Here is a 23932-nt window from a genome sequence, read left to right as displayed (position 1 = left end):
TTCCATGGATACTGTAAAATCAAACCAACATTTCTTATAGGAGAGGCCATTTCTGCCACTTCTCACCCTGTATGCAGCCTAAAAGGCTAAGTGCAAATGTCAGTATAACCCAGGCTTTTATTAGTAATACCAAATCTATATTATAACATTTTTCAAGTACAGATATTAACAAGTTCATTAACCCTTTAGTTTATTAAAGAAAGGAAACCTAAGACTATAAGGTGACAGAGGCAACACATTTTGCCATGGCCTGAAACTGATCCAGTGTACACAGGTCTAAGGGTTTCGAGTTCCAGCAGGATCATTATTCTTAGCCTCTGACAGAGGCAGGCAAGCATGTAACATTTGGCATGGCATATGCTTTCTGCTTCAGCTTCTTGGTACTGCAGTGTATTATGCATTTTAAAAGGACATCTCTAAATGTATAAATAACTCAGTTTCATTCATGTCTATAGAACATTTTAGCTTTATATCCATCTAACACATATTAACTATGACATTTGCTTTTGAATTAATAAATTAAGATCAAATTACCTCAATTAGGAAAAACAAAAGTTCATTTTCAAGCTTTTAAATAAAAACATTTAAAATTACTGGTAAAGAGCTCTTAAATAAATAACACTGTTCACAAGCAAATATTAATGTTGATAATCAACATGAAAACAATGTACAGTTTTAAGTGAAAGTTTACCAGGCTATTCCAAATTACTCACAGCACACACATTCCTGAATATATCTCATAATGGTGATACTGTTTATTTTAAGGTTTTTCCCAATTTAGCTTAAAAGGTGCTTCTTGCCAAGAAATTGAACTTTTCTTTCAAATGCACTTGATCGAATAGGCGAATTGGGTTCATAAAATGGATTCATTGCAAACTAGGAAAGAAAAAGGTATTAGTGAACCTGTTAAAGAAAACAGGCTGATAAATCACAGGTTACTAAAGGGAATTTATATTTTTAGCTTAAAATTTAATAAAGACAAAAGCCTGAGTCCCACTTTTTTTTCCGATACAGGGTCTCTCTGTCCACTTGCCTCTGCCTCCCAAGTGCTGGGATTACAGGCATGTGCCACCACTGCCCGACCATTGTTAATTTTTAAAAATGAAGCAGCAGTGGAATTTTAAAAAGGTATTTAAATATAGTCTGTGACCATGAGGGTTAAAGAGAAAGAGGCATGCAGGAAATAAGGCATACCCCAGGGCATTTGTGTGGGCTTCTCAAAGAAGGATGCCCATTGCTAAATTGTAACATCTTAGCCAGGTGTGGTTGCATACCCTTGCAATTTCTGCACTTGGGAGGTGCAAGAAGATCAGGAATTCAAGACCAGATTGGGCTACATGAGACTATCTAAAAAACAAACAAACAAACAAACAAACAAACAACCCAAATCAGGCCCAATGCTTAAAGCCAAGTTTGACAAGCAGGCTTTCATGTCCAGGACCCACATGGTAGAAGGAGAGCTGATCCCTGCAAGCTGTCCTAACCTCCGTCCATTATGGATGGCATCGGTCATCTCTTGCCAGGCCCCAACCACCACAAATAGACAAATTAAAAATGCAACAATAATTTTTAAAAAATAAAACAGCCAGGCCAGGCACGGCACACATTTAATCCCAGCATTCAGGGATGCAGAGGCAGTTATGGATCACTGTGAGTTCAAGGCCAGCCAGTCTACAAAGTGAGTCCAGGTCAGCCAAAACTACATAGGGAAACCCTGTCTCAGGAGAAAAAAACCAAAACAGAACAGCCAAGCATGGCAGAGCATGCCTTTAATCCCAGCACTTGGGAGGTGGAAGCAGAGGATCTCTGTGAGTTCTTAGTCAGCCTGGTCTACATAACAAGTTCCAAGACAGCCAAGGATACATAGTGAGACCCTGTCTCGAAAAACCAAAAACAACAAAAACATCTTAAAAATTATCTGGGAGACAGGTTTCCATTCTGTCATCCAGCCTAGCCTTAACCTCACTGTCATCCTTCTAGTCTCTCAAGCCTTGGAATTCAGGTGTGATAACCTGCTTGTCTGAGATAGGGTCGTGTGCAGTTCAAAGCAGCCTCAAACTCCCCATATATCTGAGACTGGCTCTGAACTGCTGATTTTCCTATTCTACCTCCCAAGAGCTGGGCTCACAGGTATGCATCCCTTTTCCTGGCTCCTCTTCAGGAATTCTGTGTGCCAATATTTTCATTGGGAGAAGTCCCTGGAGCTAACCTAATGGTAGGATGACTGATATGGCCTATACACGTTAACATGGATCTTGAATCTACCTCGTATTCATTGTAAATGTGGATTGATTTACATGGCCCTTTAGATTCTATAAACAAATGGTAAGTGTCTCATAGGTTTAGAGTTTTAAAAAGGTACACCATATTGCTGCTAAGTGAGTCATTTCTAACCTCTCTCCTAAATTCTTGTGTCATTCAGCTGGCCTCAAACTCATGACCCTCCCAAGTGCTGGGATTAAAGACATCTGCAACAGTGCCTTGTACTTCTTTCAACTTAGGGTTTTAATACTCTGCTTTGACATAAAGCTAAAACACACCAGTCCCTTAGCTAATATAAGTGCTTCATAAGACATGTGAGAAAACACTAAAATAGAATTACTAATGATAAGAGAAAATGATTTTTACATCTTATTCTGGGCTATGTCTTCAGTCCTATCATTTAAAAAAATCAGATATCTTAAATTATTGAGTACATACCTTTATATATAAATCATAGACATCAGTAAAGAAGTTCTTTATTCCATCTTCTTGCCTCACATCATGAAGCATAATAAATCGCATATGTGAAAAAAATTAAGGTATAAACTTTCCTAGAAATGAAACATTTAAAGCAATCATCTGGTACAATATTCTACAAATTAATCACATAAACTGCATTTTGTGATGGCAAAGTTGAATATATAAACTGGCTTAAAGTCAACCTAGCTTTATGTTAAGGAGAATGTAATATTCTTTTTTAAAAAAAGATTTATTTATTTACTATGTATATAGTGTTCCGTCTGTATGTAAAGACTGCATGCCAGAAGAGGGCACCAGATCTCATTACAGATGGTTGTGAGCCACCATGTGGCTGCTGGGAATTGAACTCAGGACCTTTGGAAGAGCAGCTAGTGCTCTTAACCTCTGCGCCATCTCTCCAGCCCAAGAATGTAATCTTTTAAAGTTAGTAAACAGACATAAAGTAAAGTAGCCTTTGGTATGGTTCAGATAAACCTGAGTTTTACATGTGAGACACTCTAAAATTATGTTAAAAAAAAAACCTGTGTTTTCAAAAAGTTATAAATGGCAAATTTTCATGTTAGCCTGACTCTTTAAAGTTGTAGCAAGGCCAAGTCCATCATGGGCAGTACCATCCATAGGCGGGTGGGCCCCGCATACAGTATTCTTCTATGGTCTCGTCTTCAGTTTTTGCTTGAGCTCCTGCCCAGACTTCCCTCAGCAATGGACTGCAACTTGGGAAGTGAAAGCTAAACAAACCCTTTTCTTCCTGAAGCTGGTTTCGGTCATGGTGTTTATATATAACAGCAACAGAAAGGAAACTGCCATAAGGTAAGGATATGCCCTGCAGTGACAAATGCCGATACAAACCACTCATTGAATTTGTCCACAGTTTTTAAGTACATGTTGTTAGAAAGCCACATGTTTTCATCCACAAGGTCGAGAGCAGCATGAGCAATAAACTGGTTCAGATGACGGTGATCATCCTAAAGATAGAGAATGGAGAGAGACGACCATTTCCATATGGTACTGGGACCACTGACAATTCATTCTGACATCCTGTCAATTGTGTGTATCCTGTGTGTTCTCTCTAATTGTAGATGCAGCCTTACTATGTGGCCTACGATGGTCTTGAGCTCCTGACCCCGCCTCAGCCTCCCAGATGCTAGGATTACAGGTGTGCACCAGCAGGCCTGGTTTCATTCTGTGAATTCCATACATGCTTTTGTTAGGGGAAGACTCTTTGCATTTACTTCATGTATTATCATGAGACCTAAAGATTGTTTTTATAGTCTTGATATACATCACTCATAAACAACCAGAACATCAATTAATAAATGTCTTCAAGAAACTACTAAACAACATATTTTAATGCTAGTATAAGGCAATTTCCAACTTTTACAACTATTTAATCATGAGGAGAGACTACTACTTTTACAGGGGGAAATAAAGCAGAGCCTACTTTCCAGAAGCCTGTATCTTACTAGAAAAGAAACACTCAAAGTGTGTGTAAGCAGATGTGGATCACAGACAGCACTTTCCCTAGGCAGAGACCAAAGTGGAAATAAAGGACAGATGCAAAGGGATGCCATACACATGGGGCCTCAAGGGCTGGAGGCAACAGGGAGAGCCAGGCTTTCTGAGCAGAAGCAGCGGAGACAGTTTAGGTGGCATTTCTAAACACCTAAGATCTCTTGTAGAACACAGCTTACACAGCTTTGGGGTCTGGGATGGGGAGGGAGTAATCATCAGCCCCAGCTGTGAGTTGTCATCTGTCAACAGCAGAAACAATCCTGTCAGAACCAGGAGTGTCCTCTTCATGGGCAAAATGGCCTAACTGGAAAGACGGTAGGAACGACTCACTATAATGTAGAGAGGAAATTCACAACCTGGATCAAGTTTTACTCCTGTGGAATTCTCTTCCACAATGTGTTTTTCAAAAACAACCTGCTATGGAATAGAGACTCTATATGGCATATAGCAGTGGTTCTCAAACTGTGGGTAGCAACCCCATTGGGGTTGAATGACCCTTTCACCGGGGTCACCTAAGACCATCTGCTACGTATCAGATAATGACATTATAATTCATAACAGTAGAAAAATTACAGTTATGAAGCAGCAACAAAATAACTTAATGGCTGATGGCCATCATAACATGAAGAACTGTATTAAGGGGTTACAGCACTAGGAAGGTTGAGAACCACTGGTGTACAGAGTCCTTCTCAAAAGTCTGAGTCCTAGTTAGTCAAGATGAGGCCATTTTGGAGTAGAGTGGGCCTCCAATCCAGTGTACTTGCTGTCCTTAGAAAAAGGTTTGCTGACTGTGGTGGCTCATCCCTGTAATGCCAGTACTAAGGGGGTTGAGGACAGAGAATTATTCATAAATTGGAGGCCATCCTGGGCCACCTAGTGAATTCCAGGCCAGTCAGGAATACAGAGTGAAACTTTGCCACATCCTCTCCCACAAAAAATAAAAATATAAATGAATGGGAGACTTGGCCACATGTACACAAGGAGAATGCTACCAGAAGATTGGCACTAAGCTGCCACAGCCAAAGGAACTACCTTCCATAGGAGTGAGGTCTTGCCAGGGCCTCAAGTCTAGACATTTGCTACAACACACTTCTGTTCTAAGGCACTCAGGATTCCACACTGTGCTCTGACAGCTATAAGAAACAAGTATAACCTTCTTACTGAGGAGGTTGCTCCCAAGATAAGGTTGGTGGAAGGTCACCAGGTGCCCAGGGACTCTTGCCAGCTAAAGTATGTTTATATCTCTAATGCTGCCATGCAAAAGAAACCTGAATCCTTGAAGTTTCTAAGGATATATGTTGTGTCCATTCCTTGGCAACGTTCTCCATGCCTGTGCACTGATGATCACTCTTGAGGGATTGGGCACACACCATGGAAATGCTTTAAGAAGGTGTCAAGTTAGAAAATGTTTTCATGTGCTGCTACCCACTAGGACTTTGGAGTGCACAGAAACTGGATGTAAGTGGCAACTCCCATAGAGCATCTATTGCTGTTGTTACCTCAAAACAAGCTTAAGTGCTCTCCTAAAACGAAGCTTGGAAATACCATAAGACCAATAATTGGCAAAGTAGCATAAACAAATTTCTGTGGCATTTTGGTGGCACAATATGAATAATTAAAAAGTATCTTATACTTTCAGTTGTACATTACAATTAATTTTCAAGTATCAACTCCTTGACTGTTTACTCTGAATGATGGGCATTATGTTCTTAAATTGAGTTTGTTCCTCTGGAACCACTCTGTTAACAAGAAAGCATCACTTCTACTGTTGCTTTTAGAAATTCTGGATGCATCCTGGGTCAGTAGGACGGGGACACCATAAACAGTGCTGCAAACGCCATTGAAATGAAGTGCTATAGTCCCAATAACAGCAGGATGATATGAGAGTAAGGTTCTTTTTAATCCTCAGGTGTAAACTGACCTATGTCTATTCTAGTGAAAAATGTGATTTATTGAAACAGAATGGACTACTGTGGCATTTTGAGACAACAAAAATTGTTCCAGGCCCATGGCATTTCCATATTCTTAAAAAGCATTCCATAGTAGGTTGACATTCCTTCCCTAACTATTTTCTATCAGTCTATGGGACTCCAAAGCCTTAAATTGTTGCTATATCTCAGTTGTTTCATCTATCCAGATCTATTTCAGTTCTAAAACACTATTATGCCATACCATTACAAACAGCCTCAACAATTCTTATTAAATTTAAGGTTGCATACGTACTTTGGATTCTGTTTTCCCAGGTGGCAAAAATTCCATTTCAAAAACTGGATTATCATGGTGGCCAACAATTACAAAGTAGAAGCTTCCAGACATTGTCCTCAGTATATAGCTCCTAATCAAAGTAAGTGAAAAATAACACACACTTTTAGTCCTCAATACTGAGACTCAAAATGATTAACATGAAGTATAGAATTCTAGTTTTCTTACTCAAATTTGGCAACATAGTCTGCTTTCTGGTATACTATCATAGGCATACAACTTTTGGACTCTATACATTAAATGCTCTTTAGAACCCAATGCACTGTGTCTTCTGAAGGAAACTGGAAAACCTGGAGTATATCATAAAGACAGTATTCTCATGACTGAAAACATTGAGACACTCAGCTCAAGGGTCCCCATATCTGATAGAGTATGTAGGGTTTAAGCTAGATAAGACTACACTGTTCACATTAATCCTGGAAAGACTAATAGAGCTTGCTGGTTAGCTTAGTACAATAAAAAGTAGAAAAGGCAGAGGAAATAATCAGATTGCCTCGAAAATGTTCAGGGGGTACCCTTCAAAGGAAGCTAAAGGCCAGTTGTAACAGAATTGTTTTTGTTTTGTTTTGTTTTTCGAGACAGAGTTTCTCTGTATAGCCTTGGTCTCCAGGACTTGTTTTCCTAGACCAGGCTGGCCTCAAAATCACAGAGATCTGTCTGTCTCTGCCTCCCTGAACACTGGGATTAAAGGTATGCACCGCCATACCTGGCTCCACAGACCATTTTTATACAAAAGAGATTATTTAACATTTATCCACAAAATATACAGTGTATTTGTCTATCAGAAGGATATATGCTACAAACTTAAGTTTCTGAAAATACAAGGGCCTATGATATGTGTCTTCATACACCAATTTATTAAGAAACTGTTTGCCAGGCATAACCCGCCTTTAATCTCAGTACCTAGTAGGCAGAGATAGGTGGATCTCTGTGACTTCCAGGCCAGCTTGGTCTACAGAGTGAGTTCAAGGGCAGCCAGAGCTACATAATAGACTCTGGCTTAAAACAAAAACAAAAAAACAAACAAAAATAAACTAAGAGAAATTAGGGTAAGATGGGCAGAAATCAAGTATTCCATGGTTTTACATTAAAAAATAAAATTACACTTATTTATTATGTGTGTGTGTGTGTGTGTGTGTGTGTGTGCCCACAGCATGGCATGCATATGGGAGTCAGTTATCTCGTTCCTTCACATGAGTCCCAGGGATCAAACTCAGGCTGTCAGGCTTGATGGCAAGTACTTTGACTACACCAGCCCTATTCTATGGGTTTCAACAGAAATGACCAGAAAGCTGGGTTGGTAGATGGGTGGATTTTAGTATGCTTGTACAAAGTCTTTGGATTTAGACAAAGCCATGTTCTGACTTGGACTGTGACCACAGGTACCAGCTTAATCTCCCTGTCTGTTTCCTCATCTATGTAATAGTGGAGCTACTTTACTGCTATGCGTAGGCAGCTTACTACATAACCCAACATATGTAAAGCACGCAAATCTAACGAAGGATGTCTGGCTAACAGTGAGAGCTTGGTATGTGTTATTTATAATAACATGGAAAAATATATGACACTGGGATTTGGCAACTAGGAACTCTTCAACATGGGGTGGAAATCTTGTCAGCTGGGAATATGCCCTGGACATCTAAGGCTGTGAGTGTCCACAACTCACCAAGCCTCTCTGGGTCTTCTGCTGATTCACACAGAAAAATCAACGAAATCCAAAGAAATCTGGAATGTGTTCTTTCTGTAATGAAGAAGAGCAAGGCAAAGTTAGCACTTTTAGTTCAAAATGGAAGGCTAGAATTTGGAAGACAATCCTGAGATTCTTTTGGCACCATGAAATATTTAGAACATTATCTGGGACAGGGGGCCACACTTGAAGATTGAAGGACAATATTTAGCCTCATGTATGCTCTCTGCTTTTGTCCTTCAGTGGAAGAGCTGAGCATCAGCAACAGAGACCACCTAGCACATAGAGCCGAAAGTCTTTTCCAGAGATAGCTCCTTATTTTAGGAGAAAGATAAGAAAAGGGTCCAATATTAAAAGTGGATAACAAAGATAAGCAGGAATGATAGAAAAGCTTTACAAGGCCAGGGAGAGTTGGCAGTAGTCACAAAGAAAGGAAAGGAAAGAAACTTGAAGCAAGTAAACAATGATATGAATTCTGGCTGGAACAGGGTGCAGGGCTGTAGTATGTCAAGGGAAAGATTTACTTTGTTCAGCACAAATAGTTTTAAGGAACAGTGGCATAAGAGCGGGCCCTCAGGCAGCAGAAGGAAATGAATATACAAGAAAGAGCCCACATCATACTTCACACTTGCTCCTTTATGGGATGTGCGAATGGCAAAGAAGCATAGTGTCTAAGGATGGCATGAAATAGAATAGGGATTGAAAAAGGCATGAAAGTCCTCTTACAATTTTCCCAGCTGGGCAGCAAGTCACAGCTTCTTTCCCATAGCACTTATTAAGTGCACAAACTAGCTTTCGCAGGACATTTTCATCCACTCAAAATCCACTTCAATCACTCCCACTTCCTTACTGCCATCTCTTGCTGATTCCTCCTTACAGATGCTCTCTCTCAAAAGGTCTCCACTTCTACTTTTATGTGCAAATGGTTCAACCTAAATCTCATATGTAAGAGAAAGTATGCAGCATTTAGACTCAGGACAGGGAAACACCTACAACCATTTAGCTACTATTCTAAGGCTTACCTCATGGTGGGTTCTAGGCCAATGTGACATACATGTTTGTTGTCCATTAATGAACTTCCTGCAAAGATGGAAATGCTCTACAACCATACTGTCTAATATAGAAGCCACTACAGCATTTGAAATGTAGCTGGTATAATTGCAGAATTGAAAATTTAATTTATTAGTTTGAACATAAGTATATGCATAGGGTTACCACTCTTAATTCAGAACAGCTCAGCTCTAGATCAACTATTCTAAACTCTTTACAAATCCTCTGAATGTTTTCCACCTATAAAACAAGTACTAACTATACTATATTGAAGACCTATAGCCTGGGTGATAGAAAGGAACCTCAAAGAGAGCAGACACACTGCTCCTGTTCTCTATGGTATTCCCAGGGTTACAACCGTGCCAGGGATCCAGCAAACGCTCATTATTTGCTGAATAAGGGTCTACCTATAGCTGACTTAACATTAATACCCACAAAAACCTGAGTGTTCTATGCCAATTTATGGTCCAATGTCTCCAGCGAGGTTTCTATCAATATTTGGACCAGTAAGATTTTTTTGTTTTTGAGACAGGGTCTTGCTATGTAGCCTAGGCTGGCTTTGAACACATGATTCTCTTGTTTCAGCCTCCTGAGTGCTTGGATTGTGGTCTGTACTATCATAGCTGGCACCAAATTAGTAACTTGAAGACAACTTATCATATTCAAATACAAGGTAGCTATTAAGAGTTTATTAAGAGACCTTGTCTCGGAAAAAAAAATGTATTAGCAGCCAGGTGTGGTGGCACATGCCTTTAACCCAGCACTTAAAGAGGTAGAGGTAGGTGGATCACTGTGATTTTGAGGCCAGCCTGGTCTACAAAGTGAGTCCAGAACAGCCAAGGCTACAAAGAGAAACCCTGTCTAAAACAAAACCAACCAACCAACAAACATAGTTTATTAACAGGCAGAAGTTAGAATAAAAAAAAGATCTCCATTGCTAGGTGTGGTGGCATGCACTTGGGAGGTGGTGTATGAACTCTTTGTGAGTTTAAGCCACCATGGCCTACATATGAGACCCAGGACAGTCAGGACTCCATGGAGAGACCCTATCTCAAAGGGGGGTAGGGTGGGGAAGAGGGAAGACCTGTAGGGCTTCAAGAGTTACATGAAAATGTTAAGATATGAGAGGCTGAGACATAGTCTTGTATTCGAGTTTTATAGTCAACAGAAGCCAGGTATAGTGGCTCACATCTGTAAGCCCTCGGGAGGCTAAAACAGGAGAACAGCTATGAGTTGGGCCAGCCTAGGCCACAATGTGAGACTCTGCCTCAAAAAACCAAAATAACAAACCAACTGCACAACAAAAAGAAAGGAACTTAGAATAAAAGACATATGAACCCAAAAGTTGGAATTTATTGCTCAGTAAGGTAGCAGCAGCCTGGAATGTCAAGAAAAGGAAGCTATAGCATTTTGAATTAAGAATAAGACATCTGGGGCAAGTTGGGCATGGTGGTGCACGCCTCAGCCAGCACTCAGGGAGGCAAAGGCAGGTGGATCTCTGAGTTTGAGGCCAGCCTAGTCTATAAAGTCCAGGACAGCCAAGGCTACACAAAGAAACCCTGTCTCGAAAAAACAAAAAAGATAGCTAGGGCAAAAAGGTTGCTCAGCAGTCAAGAGAACATACTGCTCTTGAAGAGAACCCAAGTTCGTTCCTAGCTCCCACATCCAGCAGCTCACAATTGCCTGTAACTGCAGCCCTAAGGGATCTGATGTCTTCTTCTGGCCTCTGTGGGCACCTGTACTCACTGCACAGACACATATATAAAATAAATCTGAAAATACAAAACAAACAACAAACAAAAACTCAGTAAGTGTCTAAGCAATGTGGAGAAAGTGTTGCTGTCATCCTCATTAAATTCTCTGTGGGAGGTACTCAGTTCTGGGAATCCTAATTTAATGTGATGGATACCTATAAATAATGTGTTGGGGGAAGGATAGGATTTAGACAAAGTGCACTCTGGGAACAAAACAAGAGCAACTGAAGGAACTGCGGTGTTTAAAGCTAAGTGGGGAGGGAGTGGTTTTTGGTCGATATTATTGAACTATAATACAATGTCTAGTAGAAAATAGATTTCACTAGGGATAGCACAGGGTTTCTTATGTGCAAGATCTACTTAGCTGGTATGAGTGCCAGGAACTGGTGCGGAGAAACAATGTGGCTAGCAGTGAATGGTGTGATCACATTCTTCTCGTCTGTTATGGGTTTGGGGGGTGCAGCATATACACAAGGGCAGCCCTTTGCTAACTCTGGACTTGACAGACTTATTCTAAACTGCTTTAGAGAGCAGGCCCAGGGCTGTCATGTGAGGTTACCAGGAAGCTAAAACCCATCTGATGTGATGGTGGAAGACTAACAGCACGAGAGCGGGAGGATGAACTTAGAAATTCTTTTCATATTAAGCTTTTTTTTTTTAGGTCTTTTGAGACAGGGTTTCTCTGTGTAACAGTCCTGGCTATCCTGGACTTGGCTTTTGTAGACCAGGCTGACCTCGAACTCACAGCGATCCGCCTGCCTCTGCTGCCTGAGTACTGGGATTAAAGGCGTGCGCCACCAGGTCCGGCTCATATTAAGCATTTTAAGTTACAAGCAAATACAAGATGAAACTCCTGCACTCCAGTTCAAAGCCATCCATTTTGGTAGCTAATCTCTCTATAGTCTCTATGGAAAAACCTCCAGAAACTGCCCTGTGCAATGCCAACAGCCATGTCCTCACCCCCAAGGGAGTTGATATTGGCTTTTGGAGACCATTAAATCTACTTTTGCTCAATTTTTGAGACCAAAGACAGAGATGAAGAGTTCAAATGTCTCTGGATACTGATGTTATTTTAAAACTGTTTACAACACATCACCATAATTTTAAAGCAATCTTTATTATTCTGCTCAAAAGCTTTAATGTCTCTCAGCTACATGATTATGTACCAGTATTCAAAATAGGCCCTCCCACATTGTTCCATATGTCTCTTCTCAATCCTACTGTTCACCTCTGCTGGCCTGAACAGTCTACTTGCTTTTTCCCAGATCAATTTTGATTATATCCACTCCAGAGTTACTGTTCTTCTTCATGCTTAAATGTTCTCCCTAATTCTGTATGCATTCTTACCTCATCCTTTACACCTCAACTAAGTCCTTTTACAATTATACAAAAAAAGCCAACAAAACAACAAAACAAAAAATGCTTGTTCAATTCCTATAAAGTCTGTTACTCTTCTTGCTGTTTCTCAACATATTTATTTATGGTTTTTCGAGACAGGGTTTCTCTGTGTAGCCTTGGCTGTCCTGGACTTGCTTTGTAGACTAGGCTGGCCTCGAACTCAGGTCTCCCTACCTCTGCCTCCCCAAGTGCTAGGATACCAGGTGTGTGACACCTCTCCCAGCTTTTTATTAATTTTTATAGCTATGCATCAAAATTTATTGTACTCTGTGCTGTTAACTAACAATGCCCCACTTTTGTCTTCATAGAACTTAGATACCTACCACCACCACCAGCACACAATTCAGGAGTCAGGCTAGAATACCCACTGCCCCCAAGCGAGCCTTGGCATATTTCTTTGCCTATTCCACTTTCTGGGATGGTCATCTTTCTGTTCACTATCCAAATCCTACCAGTCAAGGCAGCGAAACACCATCCTTCTCCCATAGAGATGTCCTCAATCACCTCCATCCGCACAAGACTTCTTAGTCATCCTTTAATTCGCCGACTGCAGTGCTTTCTCATTTATGTTTATGGGGATTTTGGTTTCTTTCCAATTAGATTTAATTTTTTTTTCTCTTTCTTCCTTCCTTCCTTTCCTTTTTTTTTTCCCTTTTCTTTTTGTTGTTGTTGATATAGGGTCTCATTTATTCCAGGCTGGGGTCCAATTTGCCATGTAGTGAAGAATGATCTTAAACTTCTGATCCTCCTGACTCCACCAACACTCTGTGGGCTTTTGTTTTTGAATGCAGTGCTGGGGGATCTAATCTAGGGCTTTGAGTATGCTAATTAAGTACTTTCCCAACTGAGCTACATTCCCTAGCCCCGGATTTACTCCCCGCCCCCCACATCATACATAGCCCAACCTGAGCTCGAACTTTGGGCAATACTTCTGCCTCAATCTTCCTAGTATTCGGATCACAGGCGAGCCACCACGCTGGGATTTCTACCATCTGAGCTAGGCATCCTGGACACTTAGTTCATCTTTATCTTTCTCACAGCAAACACACAATGGGGGTTTTCTATAAAATTGAGCTGTGTGCTTCTCAACGAGATACGATTTTTTTTTTTTTTTTTTTGCCTCTTTGCGAGCATCTGTCAAAGTCTGGAGACGCGTGTGCAGAGATAGGGTACTACTGGCATTTAATGGAAACGGACCAAAGATGCGGTTAACCTGCGATGCCCAGTACTGCTTTCAACAACAAAGGACTCTCCGGCTGCAAATGGCAATGGCATTGCAGTGAAGATACACTGGGTTAACAGTGACCTGGAAAACGACAAGCCTCCGAGAGTGCGGAGGTCGTTTTCACATGGAAATGATGGATTATCTGCAGCGAGAGCTGTGATTAAGCAGCCTGGGGCAGGCTCTGCGGTTATGAGTCAGGTTTGGATAAAGGTACAAGACCAACATCCGCATCACGCGGGGCCTGGGACATCCCTCACGGACCTGGAGTGCCCGCCCCCGACTTCCCTCCAAATCCTACCTGTAGGGAGGCGACTGCAGTAGAATCACCCGCCTCACAAATCCACTTTCCGTAGCTTTAGACAGGAGACCCGGCATAACTCCCGCGAGATCTGAGACCGCGCTCTCGCGAGATGTGGCAGGGACTTCCGGCCTACGTTCGCGCAAGCGTCACGCTGCTCCAACCGGTAGCGGGTATGTTTGGCTGATACATTGGTCCAGCTGAGCGGGAGGAGAGCGGCGTGGAACAGTGAAAAACTTCCTGCTGAGCGGCCGCTTCTGGGTTCCCTCTTCTGGTCTCGGTCTTTTTTCCTTCCAGAGTCCCTCCTGGGTCACGGCCCAGCCCCCCTTTTCGAACTGAGGGAGGAAGTGTTTGTGCTTGCCGGAGCAATGGGCTGAATGTTCAGCTCCCTTGTTCCTCCGGGTCTTCTGAGACAGAGGCTGCGCTCGGAGGTCAGGGGCTCCCCCTCCACCTGCCGCCTGGCCTGGGCCACGGAGTTTGGCCGTGGGGAGGGGCGAGCTCGGGAAGAAGCAGAGAACGATGGCTCAGGTAGTTCCACCTGCCACTTCCCAGGGTCTTTTAGAAAGGAATTCCCTTGTTTATGTTCGTTAAAGTACCGTTAAGCATCTTAGGGCTTCTGGGGAAGCCACTGGTCGGGTTTGTGAAATTTAGGTCCCCTTTGCCGCTAGGTAACTCATTTTTTTTTTCTTCCAGTCCACCATGTCCCTCAAGTGTGATGTGTTGAGTCAAGATGAACTGCGCAAAAAGTTATACCAGACGTTTAAGGATCGGGGTATACTGGACAAACTTAAGGTATCAGATTTAGACATGACTGTGTCGTTACTTTCACAAGTGTAACTTTTTTCCCCCGAGGACAGGGTTTCTCTGTGTAGCCTTGACTGCCCTGGAACTCACTATAGACCAGGCTGGCCTTGAACTCACAGAGATCCGTCTGCCTCAGCTTCCCAGCTGCTGGGATCACAGGCACGCGCCGCTCCACAAGTGTAACCGTTTAACAGCAAGTAGTTCCACCTTTAAATTCATTCAGAGCTTGGCTTTCTAAAATAGGAAAATATAGATCGTAGTGGTGAGTTCCATTCTGAAATGGCGAGTTTCAGTCTGGCCGTGGAGGGCTCAGAAGGAAGCAGGTAACAATGGCTCAGGTATAAAAAGAACATATAATCAGGTTTAAAACATATACTCAGGTATAAAAGTACATATAATCTATTGAACTGATATTAAGATAGCACATAATATGTATATAGTGAACACGTCATAACACTAAGCTGGTGTTACAAATTTTCTTTACAATCTAGATTTGACTATATTACATATATGTAGTGAAAGCAGAAGGAGGACTGGAGAGGGTAATGGGAAGGTGAATATGAGCAGAGCACAATAGCAATACATATATGAAAACATTAAAATGAAGCCTATTAATTTCTTTGCTAACTAAAAAACAATACACCCCTTAACTTAGGTTCATACTTTTCAGAATTAATAAGCAACTAGTTTTAGAGTCTGTTTGGATGGCACTACATTGAAAATATGATATTATGTTGTCACATGCCTTTAATCCCAGCATTTGGGAAGCAGAGGCAGGCACATCTCTGAATTGAAAGGCAGCCTGGGCAAAGTCCCCTCCCCCCAAAAAACAAAACCCCCAAAACTCAAAAACAGTACCAGGTCAGCCAGGACTGCATAGTGTCTTGCATTGTGTTTGTTTGTTTGGTTTTTAGAGACAGGGTTTCTCTGTGTAGCCATGGCTGTCTTGGATTCACTTTGTAGACCAAGCTGGCCTCAAACTCACAGAGATCTGCCTGTCTCCTCCTCCTGAGTGCTGGAGTCAGAGGTTTGCACCACCATCACCATCACAGCCCAGCTGCATAGTGTCTTAATGATAATAAATACAAATAAAATATATTGGCGTGTGAATCATTAAAATGAGCAAATATATATTAGTGCCACTTAATTTTGGGTAACAGCAAGAGATGGAGTAGTTCAATATGTTTCATTACAATATGCCTTTCAGAAAATTTGCATATAGAATTAGGAATTAAGAAAAGGTGAGCCTGATTTACTCTGTGTGTGTGTGTGTGTGTGTGTGTTCATGTTCCTGTAATAGGGCAGAGATCTACCTTAGGTATCTTTGTGAGCAATCCACCTTGTGTTCTGAGACAAAGTTTCTCTCTGACTGTGGCTGTTGAGCTTCAGGTATCCTCCTGTCTCCACCGCCCAGTGCTGGGATTACAAGCACTACCATGCCTAAGCTTTTTATATGTATGGTAAGGATTGAACTCAGGTTGTTATGGTTGTACAGAAAGTATTTTAGCAGTTGAGCCATCTCTTCAGCTCTCACATTTGAAATGTTAGAAAGGCTTGATCTTTTATGTCCAACTCATTAACCCATTAATGACACTAGATGTAACCTGGATTGATTGTGCTTTATTAATCTATAATGTTGGACAGTCTTTACATTCTGGCCATGTCATACTCTAGGTTAGACTTGATGGTCCTTCACATCTTAGTTTTATTTGGTATTGCCTAATAGCTATCTTTATCTGAGCCCTTTTGTGAAAGCCTTGCTTTTTTTGTTTTTTTTTCGTTTTGTTTGTTTGTTTTTTAGCCCAACTGCATTAAAGGCAGGGCAGATTTTTATTTTCTCAAATTTAGCTAATTTTTTTGTGGTTTTTTGAGACAGGGTTTCTCTGTGTAGCCCTGGCTGTCCTGGACTCTCTTTGTAGACCAGGCTGGCCTTGAACTTACAGTGATCCACCTGCCTCTGCCTCCCATGTGCTGGGATTAAAGGCGTGCTAATTTTTATTTGCTCAGTTCAGTGTCTAATATAGGTGAGTTATAACTTTTTAATAGAATTAAATGACTTTATTTATATTTTATTATTTGAAAGAATTTGTATTTATGGTCAACTATGAATTCATTTACGTATAGGATGCTTTTGCATTGTGGGTTTTGTTATAATTTTTGTGTTTTTAGAGACAGTGTCTTACTATACTGCCTCAAACTCCTGCCTCAGCTTTCCTAGTATTAGGATTACAGGCATCTTCTGCTATATCCAGTTTAGGTACATATTAAATTAAACTTGTCAAGTCTTGTTTCTTTACTTTTGGTTTAGCTGAGACCATTTCTGAGGTGTGTGTTAAAGCCTGACATTTTTTTCTTCATACTTTTTAATCGTCCACCTCCTTTGTGACAACTGTCCTTTCATTCTATATTTTTAAGGTTTATTTATGTCAAGAAAGATTTATTTGTGTCTGCCTGAGTGTGTGCACATGAGTAGTTTGTGTGCTTACTTGTGCATACAGGCCTGAGCAGGCTGTGTGATCCCTCATGTTGCACCCAGCTGCCTTGCTGCACAGGCACTAGGATCTAAACTCTAATCCTCAAGATTATGTAACAGGTACTCTTAACTACTTTCCTCCTCTTGATACGAGTTTTCGTAGTCCAGAATGGCCTTGAACTATCTATAGAACCAAGGATGACCTTAAACGTCCCAGGTTATTTGAATCACCTGTTTATGTGGTGTTGGGATCAAACCTGAGGTCTTATGAACGAAAGGAAATTCCTCCCTTTGTGTGGTGAAAAACCTACTAGCTCAGAGAGGCAGAGAAAGCACCCAGCTGACCTTCCTACTCAGCTCACATACTGATGGAAAAGGCCCAAAAGGCTCACTAGCTCAGCCGACTGCACAGGAAGAAAAAAGCCAAAAAACCCAAGATCAAAAAGGCTTGCTAGCTCAAAGCTCAAAAAAACAAAGGCCAAGTTGCTGAGGAGCTCAAGGACTAGAGAGCTACTAGAGAGAATTAAGTCACTTAATTCTATTAAAAAGTTATAACTCACCTATATTAGACATTGAACTAAGCAAATAAAAATTAGCATGCCTTTAATCCCAGCGCACGGGAGGCAGAGGCAGGTGGATCTCTGTAAGTTGGAGCCCAGCCTGGTCTACAAAGAGAGTCCAGGACAGCCAGGGCTACACAGAGAAACCGTCTCAAAAAACCTCAAGAACTAGAGAAGCCTTTTAGCCAAAGAGTTAAAAGCTAATGCTCTAAAGACCCTTTCTATTTCTAAACACTGTGTAAAATACCCTTCAACTCAGTCCCTCCTACTCTTTAATCTCTGTCGGCTGGTTTCTTGTTCTGCCTGTTGACCTAGGGTTAACTTTATTGAATCCTGAGTACAGATAGCTCTTGGATTAAAGGCATGTGTTAGGGCTCAACAACGACAAATAAAAGACAGGTTTTTACAGCTCACAATCTCAGGGATCACATTAGGATCAAATATCCTGCAACATTTTCTCTCTTTTTGACTAATGTTTTCTCTAGCATCAATAAAAGATCTTTTAAAATTGCATTCATAATTTCTAGTCCATTAGTATTTGATAACTTTGGAGAAAGTTTTCTACAATATATCCCATCTTGGTGAGTCCAAAGTTCTATACCTAAATCATTTTCTATACAAACTTGCATTACCAATCAAAAACTATCTTCTGACCTTAAACATCTTCTTAAATCCTAAACAACTAAGTTTAATTGTAAAACTATAGCTATTTAGTCTTCAACCCCATCAAAGACCTTAGAAAGATAAATATTATCTGAATAAACAGGAAATGCAGAGCAAGCAGCTTCCAAAACTAAGAAATGACAAACACTGCTGGCCTCTTGAACAGTCACCCAAGATATCTCTATAACACTGGAGCATCATCTTCAGCTTTCTAGCTCAGAATATCTGACAGACTTTACTGTGAACCAGGTAATATGAAGGGTTTTCCCACCTTGTCCTTGGAAAGCTCAGCAGTTGGCTTTGCTCATTGTTCAGTGTTCTGTCTGTATTAGAGGCAAGGACAATTCTTTTTTTGTTTGTTTGTTTGTTTTGTTGTTGTTTTGTTTTTTCAAGACAGGGTTTCTTGGGCTGGAGAGATGGCTCAGAGGTTAAGGGCACTGACTGCTCCTCCAGAGGTCCTGAGTTCAATTCCTAGCAACCACATGGTGGCTCACAACCATCTTTAATGTGATCTGATGCCCTCTTCTGGCCTGCAGGTGTACATGCAGACAGAACACTGTATACATAATAATAAATAATAAATCTTAAAAAAAACAGGGTTTCTTTCTCTATGTAGCCTTAGCTGTCCTGGACTCCCTTTGTAGACCAGGCTGGCCTTGAACTCAGAGCGATCCACCTGCCTCTGCCTCCTGCGTGCTGAAATTAAAGGCATGGGTCACCACGCCCAGCTAGTTAAGGACAATTCTTATCCATTGGCTAACTTGCCACAATGAGGCCATCTCCTGAGGGAGAATTTTTTTAAAGTCTTACTACTTATTGCCCTTATAAAAGAATTTTTTTCCTTTAATATATTGTGTAGCTAAAACAAGATGTGCTTAGGTATTAATACAAAAACAGACAAGAGGGATAATAAAGTATTCCTGACTCTTGATTAAAAACTAAGTACCTTATAGAAGTATCATTTAGAACATCCAAAGGGTAGACATAGCCAAATTTCAATCACTATCTCATGAATAAAGAAATTAAAGTGGTGTGTGCATACATGGAAATATTATTTAAGCAAAAAGGAAGTGTTAATATATGCTGTCCCTTTACAGTACTGTTAGCCAAAAGAAGCCAGCCCCCAAAGTGATCACATTCCATTGCACTTACGGAAAGTATCTAGAATAGGCAAATCCACATGCAGAAAGATTTAGAAATAATGAGAAGCAACAGATAAGGGAAGTGATATTTCTCTTTGAGGTGCTTAAATGATACAAAGCTGATCAATATTATTAAAGTTTCTTTGTTTTGCCATCCATTACTCATGGTTTTACAGGTATTTAAAAACCAGAAATAATGTGACAATTAAAGTGAAAGTCAGATAAATATTTAAAATGGTCTAACTTGACAAAAATGCAACTATTAACAAAATATTCTTTTGTGAAACAAGGTCTCACTATGTAGCCATGGCTGGCTTGAAATTTTCTTGTAGACTAGACTTTAACCTCCAAGGGATCAAAAGCATGTGCCACCATGCCTAACCAACAAAATATTTTTGAAACGGATTTCTATAAATGAGTTAAGTTTTTTTCCCTATAAACTTTTTGTTTAACATTCTCTCACTTCAAAATAGGATTTTAAAAAAATATTTTTTACATATTCATTTATATTATTACACACATATACAATAAACTACCTATAGCAAGGAGAACCATGAAACAGTCAGGAATTATAAATGTTACATTCATAGTGTTTTGGCTATTTGTATTTGGTAACCTTGAAGAAAACATCTGTCTCAGTGAGTCTAAAATTCTGAATGTAAATCAATATCATATCTCCTCATTATCAACCTAAAACATCTATCTAGACCTAAAAACATCTTAACCCCTAAACAACTAAGCTTAATTGTAAAATTAAACTATCTGGTCTTCAACCCCATCAGAGAAGGAATAAAATTAATTACCTGAGAATACAAGGAGTGCAGGTTAGCAGCTTCCCAGATGAGAAGATGACAGAGACAGTTTGCTACCTGAACAGTCACCCAAAACTCTAAAACACCTTCACCCTTCTGGCCCAATATAGCTGACAGACATACTTGTGAGGCAGGAATTATTGAGGACTTGTTTACCCTGTCTTGGCAGAGTTTTGCCATTTACTCTGCCTGCATCCAAGCTTGCCCATTTTTAGGCAGACTTTTTCCCAGTGGCTTGTTTGCCACATTTGAAGCCATCTCCATAAGGAGGTTCTTTGATGCTCATCTTCTTTGAGGTAGGCTGGGTGTTGCCAGGAGTTAACCTGTCTCATTGTAAATGTATTTTAAAATAATAAGAACATGTTAAAATGCCATATTCTGTAGGTCTCTGAGGTTTTTGAAGACCTTATCTAAGTATTTTACCTTTCTATAGAATCATATCTATTTGTTAGACCTAGGATATATATTCTTGTGATAAAAATAGATATGACCATGAGGTGATCAACTAACAATTAACTTGTATAATTTACGGATCCATAGCAGCCTGCAATAGCACTTTCAAGCTATTGGAAATAAACCGTGTATTATAGTTGAGTTGTATGGGTACAGTACCACATATTAGAGTAGAAGTATATATAATGTGTGTGAAAAATAATCTTATATTTGAATTCTGTACCACTGTATCTAAAATTAAACTTATTTTGCCTCTATATACAAAATTCTACACCAGTGAATTAAAAATAGCGTTGTGAGTAACAATTAAGGCGTTAAGTTGAAAAGTAGATTCACTAATCTACTTTTTGTTTCATCTTCCATATATATTTCTATACTCCTCTTTCTTTCTTTTTAACCCCTATTTCCAAACCTAAGAATGTAAGATAAAGGAGAAGAGACACATCCCTGAGTCCAACCTTGTGTTCTCTCTAAATAAGACCAATAATAACTTATAACCAACTCCCATTGAAAATAAGCATCTACTCTAGAGTCCCAATAGGATGTCCTCCCCTCTGCCCCAGTTTCCTGGTAAGTGAAGACTTTCATGGGACATGCCCCTTGGGCTAGTATGCAGATATGTGAGTATATACCATTTGAGTCTGAGAAGCATGGGAGAATAGCAAAGTAGAAGGATCCAGAGGGTCCTAAAAACCTACAAGGAGAACATTATGATAGGCAGATTTGGGCCCAGGGGTCCCGCTCAAACTAAGGCACCAGCCAAGGACAATATAGGCGGTAAACTTTAAACCCCTACTCAGATCTAGCCAATGGACAGAACATTCTCCACAGTTGAGTGGAGAGTGGGGTATGACTTTCACACGAACTCTGGTGCCTCATATTTGACCATGTCCCCTGGAGGGGGAGACCTGGTGGCACTCAGAGGAAGGATAGCAGGTTACCAAGAAGAGACTTGATACCCTATGAGCATATACAGGGGGAGGAAGTCCCCCTCACGAACAGTCATAGGGGAGGGGAATAAGAGGAAAATGGGAGGGAGGGAAGAATGGGAGGATACAAGGGATGGGATAACCATTGAGATGTAACAAGAATAAATTAATAAAAAATTTTAAAAAATAAAAAAACACAAACAAACAAAAAAGAAAATAAGCATCTACCACCCAAGAAAGCAACCAAAAACCTACTCAACCCCCCTTAAGGGAAATAGGGAGTCGTTCTCTTAAAGTTTCTTTCAGCTGATTTGGGATGGATTATACCTTTGTAAGGGCCCAAATAAAATTGGGCAAAATGGTTAAACAAGCTAGGAATAGCATTTGTGGTCCAGTTTCTACATGTTGAGAAATTCCAGGCTTAATAGAAGTCCTGTGTGTGACAGTCTGAAATGCTGGACCAATTGGGATCGGAAGGTCTTGGAAGCTGTCTTACGAGCTGTCCTGTTCTGATAAGGCACAGCAACTGAAGCACTTGGTGTTGGAACATGACATATGCAGGATGTCAGCGTCCAGCATGCTGAGAAGAATGAATCCTGTTAGGTCTGATCCAGTGTCAGTGTCCGTTTCTTTTGTTCTGAAAACATAATTTCTCACAAGCATTATATAGTCCTAAAATTATAAATGTATAAGGTGTGCATGATGCACAGAACAATTAAGGCTGGTTTTCTGTTCTTTATATGTGCAAAAATAAGGCATCTGTAAATCTTCATTTGTGCCACACAAAGAATGGCATCTAATAATTCACAGGGATTCTTTTGTCAATAAGAAGCATTGTCTAGGGGGCTGGAGAGATGACTCAGTGGTTAAGAGCACCGCCTGCTCTTCCAGAGGTCCTGAGTTCAATTCCCAGCAACCACATGGTGGCTCACAACCATCTATAATGTAATTTGATACCCTCTTCTGCAGATAAAGCACTCATACACAATAAATAAAATAAATAAATCTTTAAAAAAAGAAGCATTGTCTATGCATAGACATTCATGTCTCAGCCAGTCTTAGAGCTATTCCCATGTAGTGAGATTAGCAATGTAAGTTACCTGCTTGTTCTGTAATTCTTTACATCCCAGTTGTATCCCCCTCCCTCAGCCCCTCTCTATCCCCTTCCTTCCCTCAGCCCCTCTCCCTCCCTCCCCTGGTCCTCAGAAAGGGGAGCCCTCCTTCCCTAATATCTGACCTCTACCTATCAAGTCTCATCTGTACTGCCTGTATCATCTTCCTCTGTGGCCTGGCAAGGCTGCCTTGCCACAGGGAAGTGATCAAAGTTGGGGGTCCATGTCAGATGTAGTCCCTACTCCCTATATATGGGATCCACATCTGAGCAGAGGGTCTAGGTTTACATTATCCATGGTCCTTGGTTGGTGCATCAGTCTCTGTATTGTAGTGTAGTTATCATGTATTATGTGCCTAATATCTGCTTATGTGTTGAGTATATACCATGCATGTCTTTCTGGATCTGGGTTACCTCACTCAGGATGATCTTTTATAGTTCCATCCATTTGCCTGCAAATTTCAAGATGTCCTTGTTTTTAATAGTTGAGTAGTATTCCATTGTGTAAATGTACCACAGTTTCTTTATCCATTCTTCAGTTGATGGACATCTAATCTAGGTTGTTTCCAGATTCTGGCTTTATGTATAAGGTTGCTATGAACATAGTTGAGCAGATGTCCTTGTACGGTGGAGCGTCTTTCGGGTATATTCCCAGGAGTGGTATGACTGGGTCTTGAGGTAGAGTTATTCCCAATTTCCTGAGAAAGCACTAGATTGATTTCCAAAGTGGTTGTACTCTCTTCGTTTTTTGAGACAGGGTCCCTCATTGAATCTGGTGCTCTCCTCTAATTCAGGTGGACTGTGTGGCCAGTGAGCCCCAGGGATCTTCCTGTCGTCACTTCCTCAGCACTGATCTATAATTGTTTATCATTTCACTATGCTTTTTATGTGGGTTCGGGGGATCAAACTCAGGTCTTCATGTTTGTAAGGTGAAGTACTTTATTGCCTGAACTATCTCTCGAACCTGTGAAATCTTACTTTGAACAGATTTCCCTGGCTTCTGGGAAGCCCCAAGCCAGCTTTGTTACTCCTAGCAAGTGCCTTTTGTTTTTTGTGG

The 23932-nt window shown here is 40.6% G+C and overlaps 2 protein-coding genes across 6 annotated transcripts in view; one reads left to right on the top strand and one right to left on the bottom strand.

Moving 5' to 3' along the window:
• Positions 1-99: 99 nt before the first annotated feature.
• TRAPPC2 (trafficking protein particle complex subunit 2) lies at positions 100-14040 on the bottom strand. Its single transcript, XM_084788491.1, has 6 exons — positions 13929-14040; positions 8183-8257; positions 6478-6589; positions 3564-3707; positions 2701-2787; positions 100-876 (listed from the first exon to the last, which is right to left on the bottom strand). The coding sequence occupies exons 3-6, from the start codon at positions 6568-6570 to the stop codon at positions 778-780; spliced, it is 423 nt and encodes a 140-aa protein (XP_084644617.1). The 5' UTR covers positions 6571-6589; positions 8183-8257; positions 13929-14040; the 3' UTR covers positions 100-777.
• Positions 13994-23932, top strand: part of OFD1 (OFD1 centriole and centriolar satellite protein) — a 49669-nt gene continuing 39730 nt past the window's right edge. For 2 of the 5 annotated variants that reach the window (XM_084788489.1, XM_084788486.1), the window contains exons 1-2: positions 14133-14456; positions 14622-14720. In XM_084788489.1, coding sequence (XP_084644615.1) covers positions 14448-14456; positions 14622-14720 — 108 coding nt within the window. In that variant the 5' untranslated portion in view covers positions 14133-14447. Of the gene's footprint in view, positions 14102-14131; positions 14457-14621; positions 14721-23932 lie in introns of those variants that run through there. The other 3 variants (XM_084788487.1, XM_084788490.1, XM_084788488.1) reach the window with 3 other exon arrangements.

Source organism: Acomys minous (assembly GCF_964271855.1).
Source record: "Acomys minous genome assembly, chromosome: 7".
In the NCBI taxonomy this organism is placed as follows: Eukaryota; Metazoa; Chordata; class Mammalia; order Rodentia; family Muridae; genus Acomys; species Acomys minous.
The sequence above is the reverse complement of the archived record's forward strand: the minus strand, read 5'-3'. Positions and strand labels throughout refer to the sequence as shown.

What these genes read in the sequence shown, in the direction of transcription:
- TRAPPC2 (XM_084788491.1), bottom strand. Translation starts at nt 6,570, where the DNA reads ATGTCTGGAAGCTTCTACTTTGTAATTGTTGGCCACCATGATAATCCA. An exon ending in CGGCATTTGTCACTGCAGGG is followed by an intron (nt 2,788 to 3,563) that starts CATATCCTTACC and finishes TAATTTTTTTCA; the next exon opens with CATATGCGATTTATTATGCT. An exon ending in TCTATGATTTATATATAAAG is followed by an intron (nt 877 to 2,700) that starts GTATGTACTCAA and finishes TTTCTTTCCTAG; the next exon opens with TTTGCAATGAATCCATTTTA.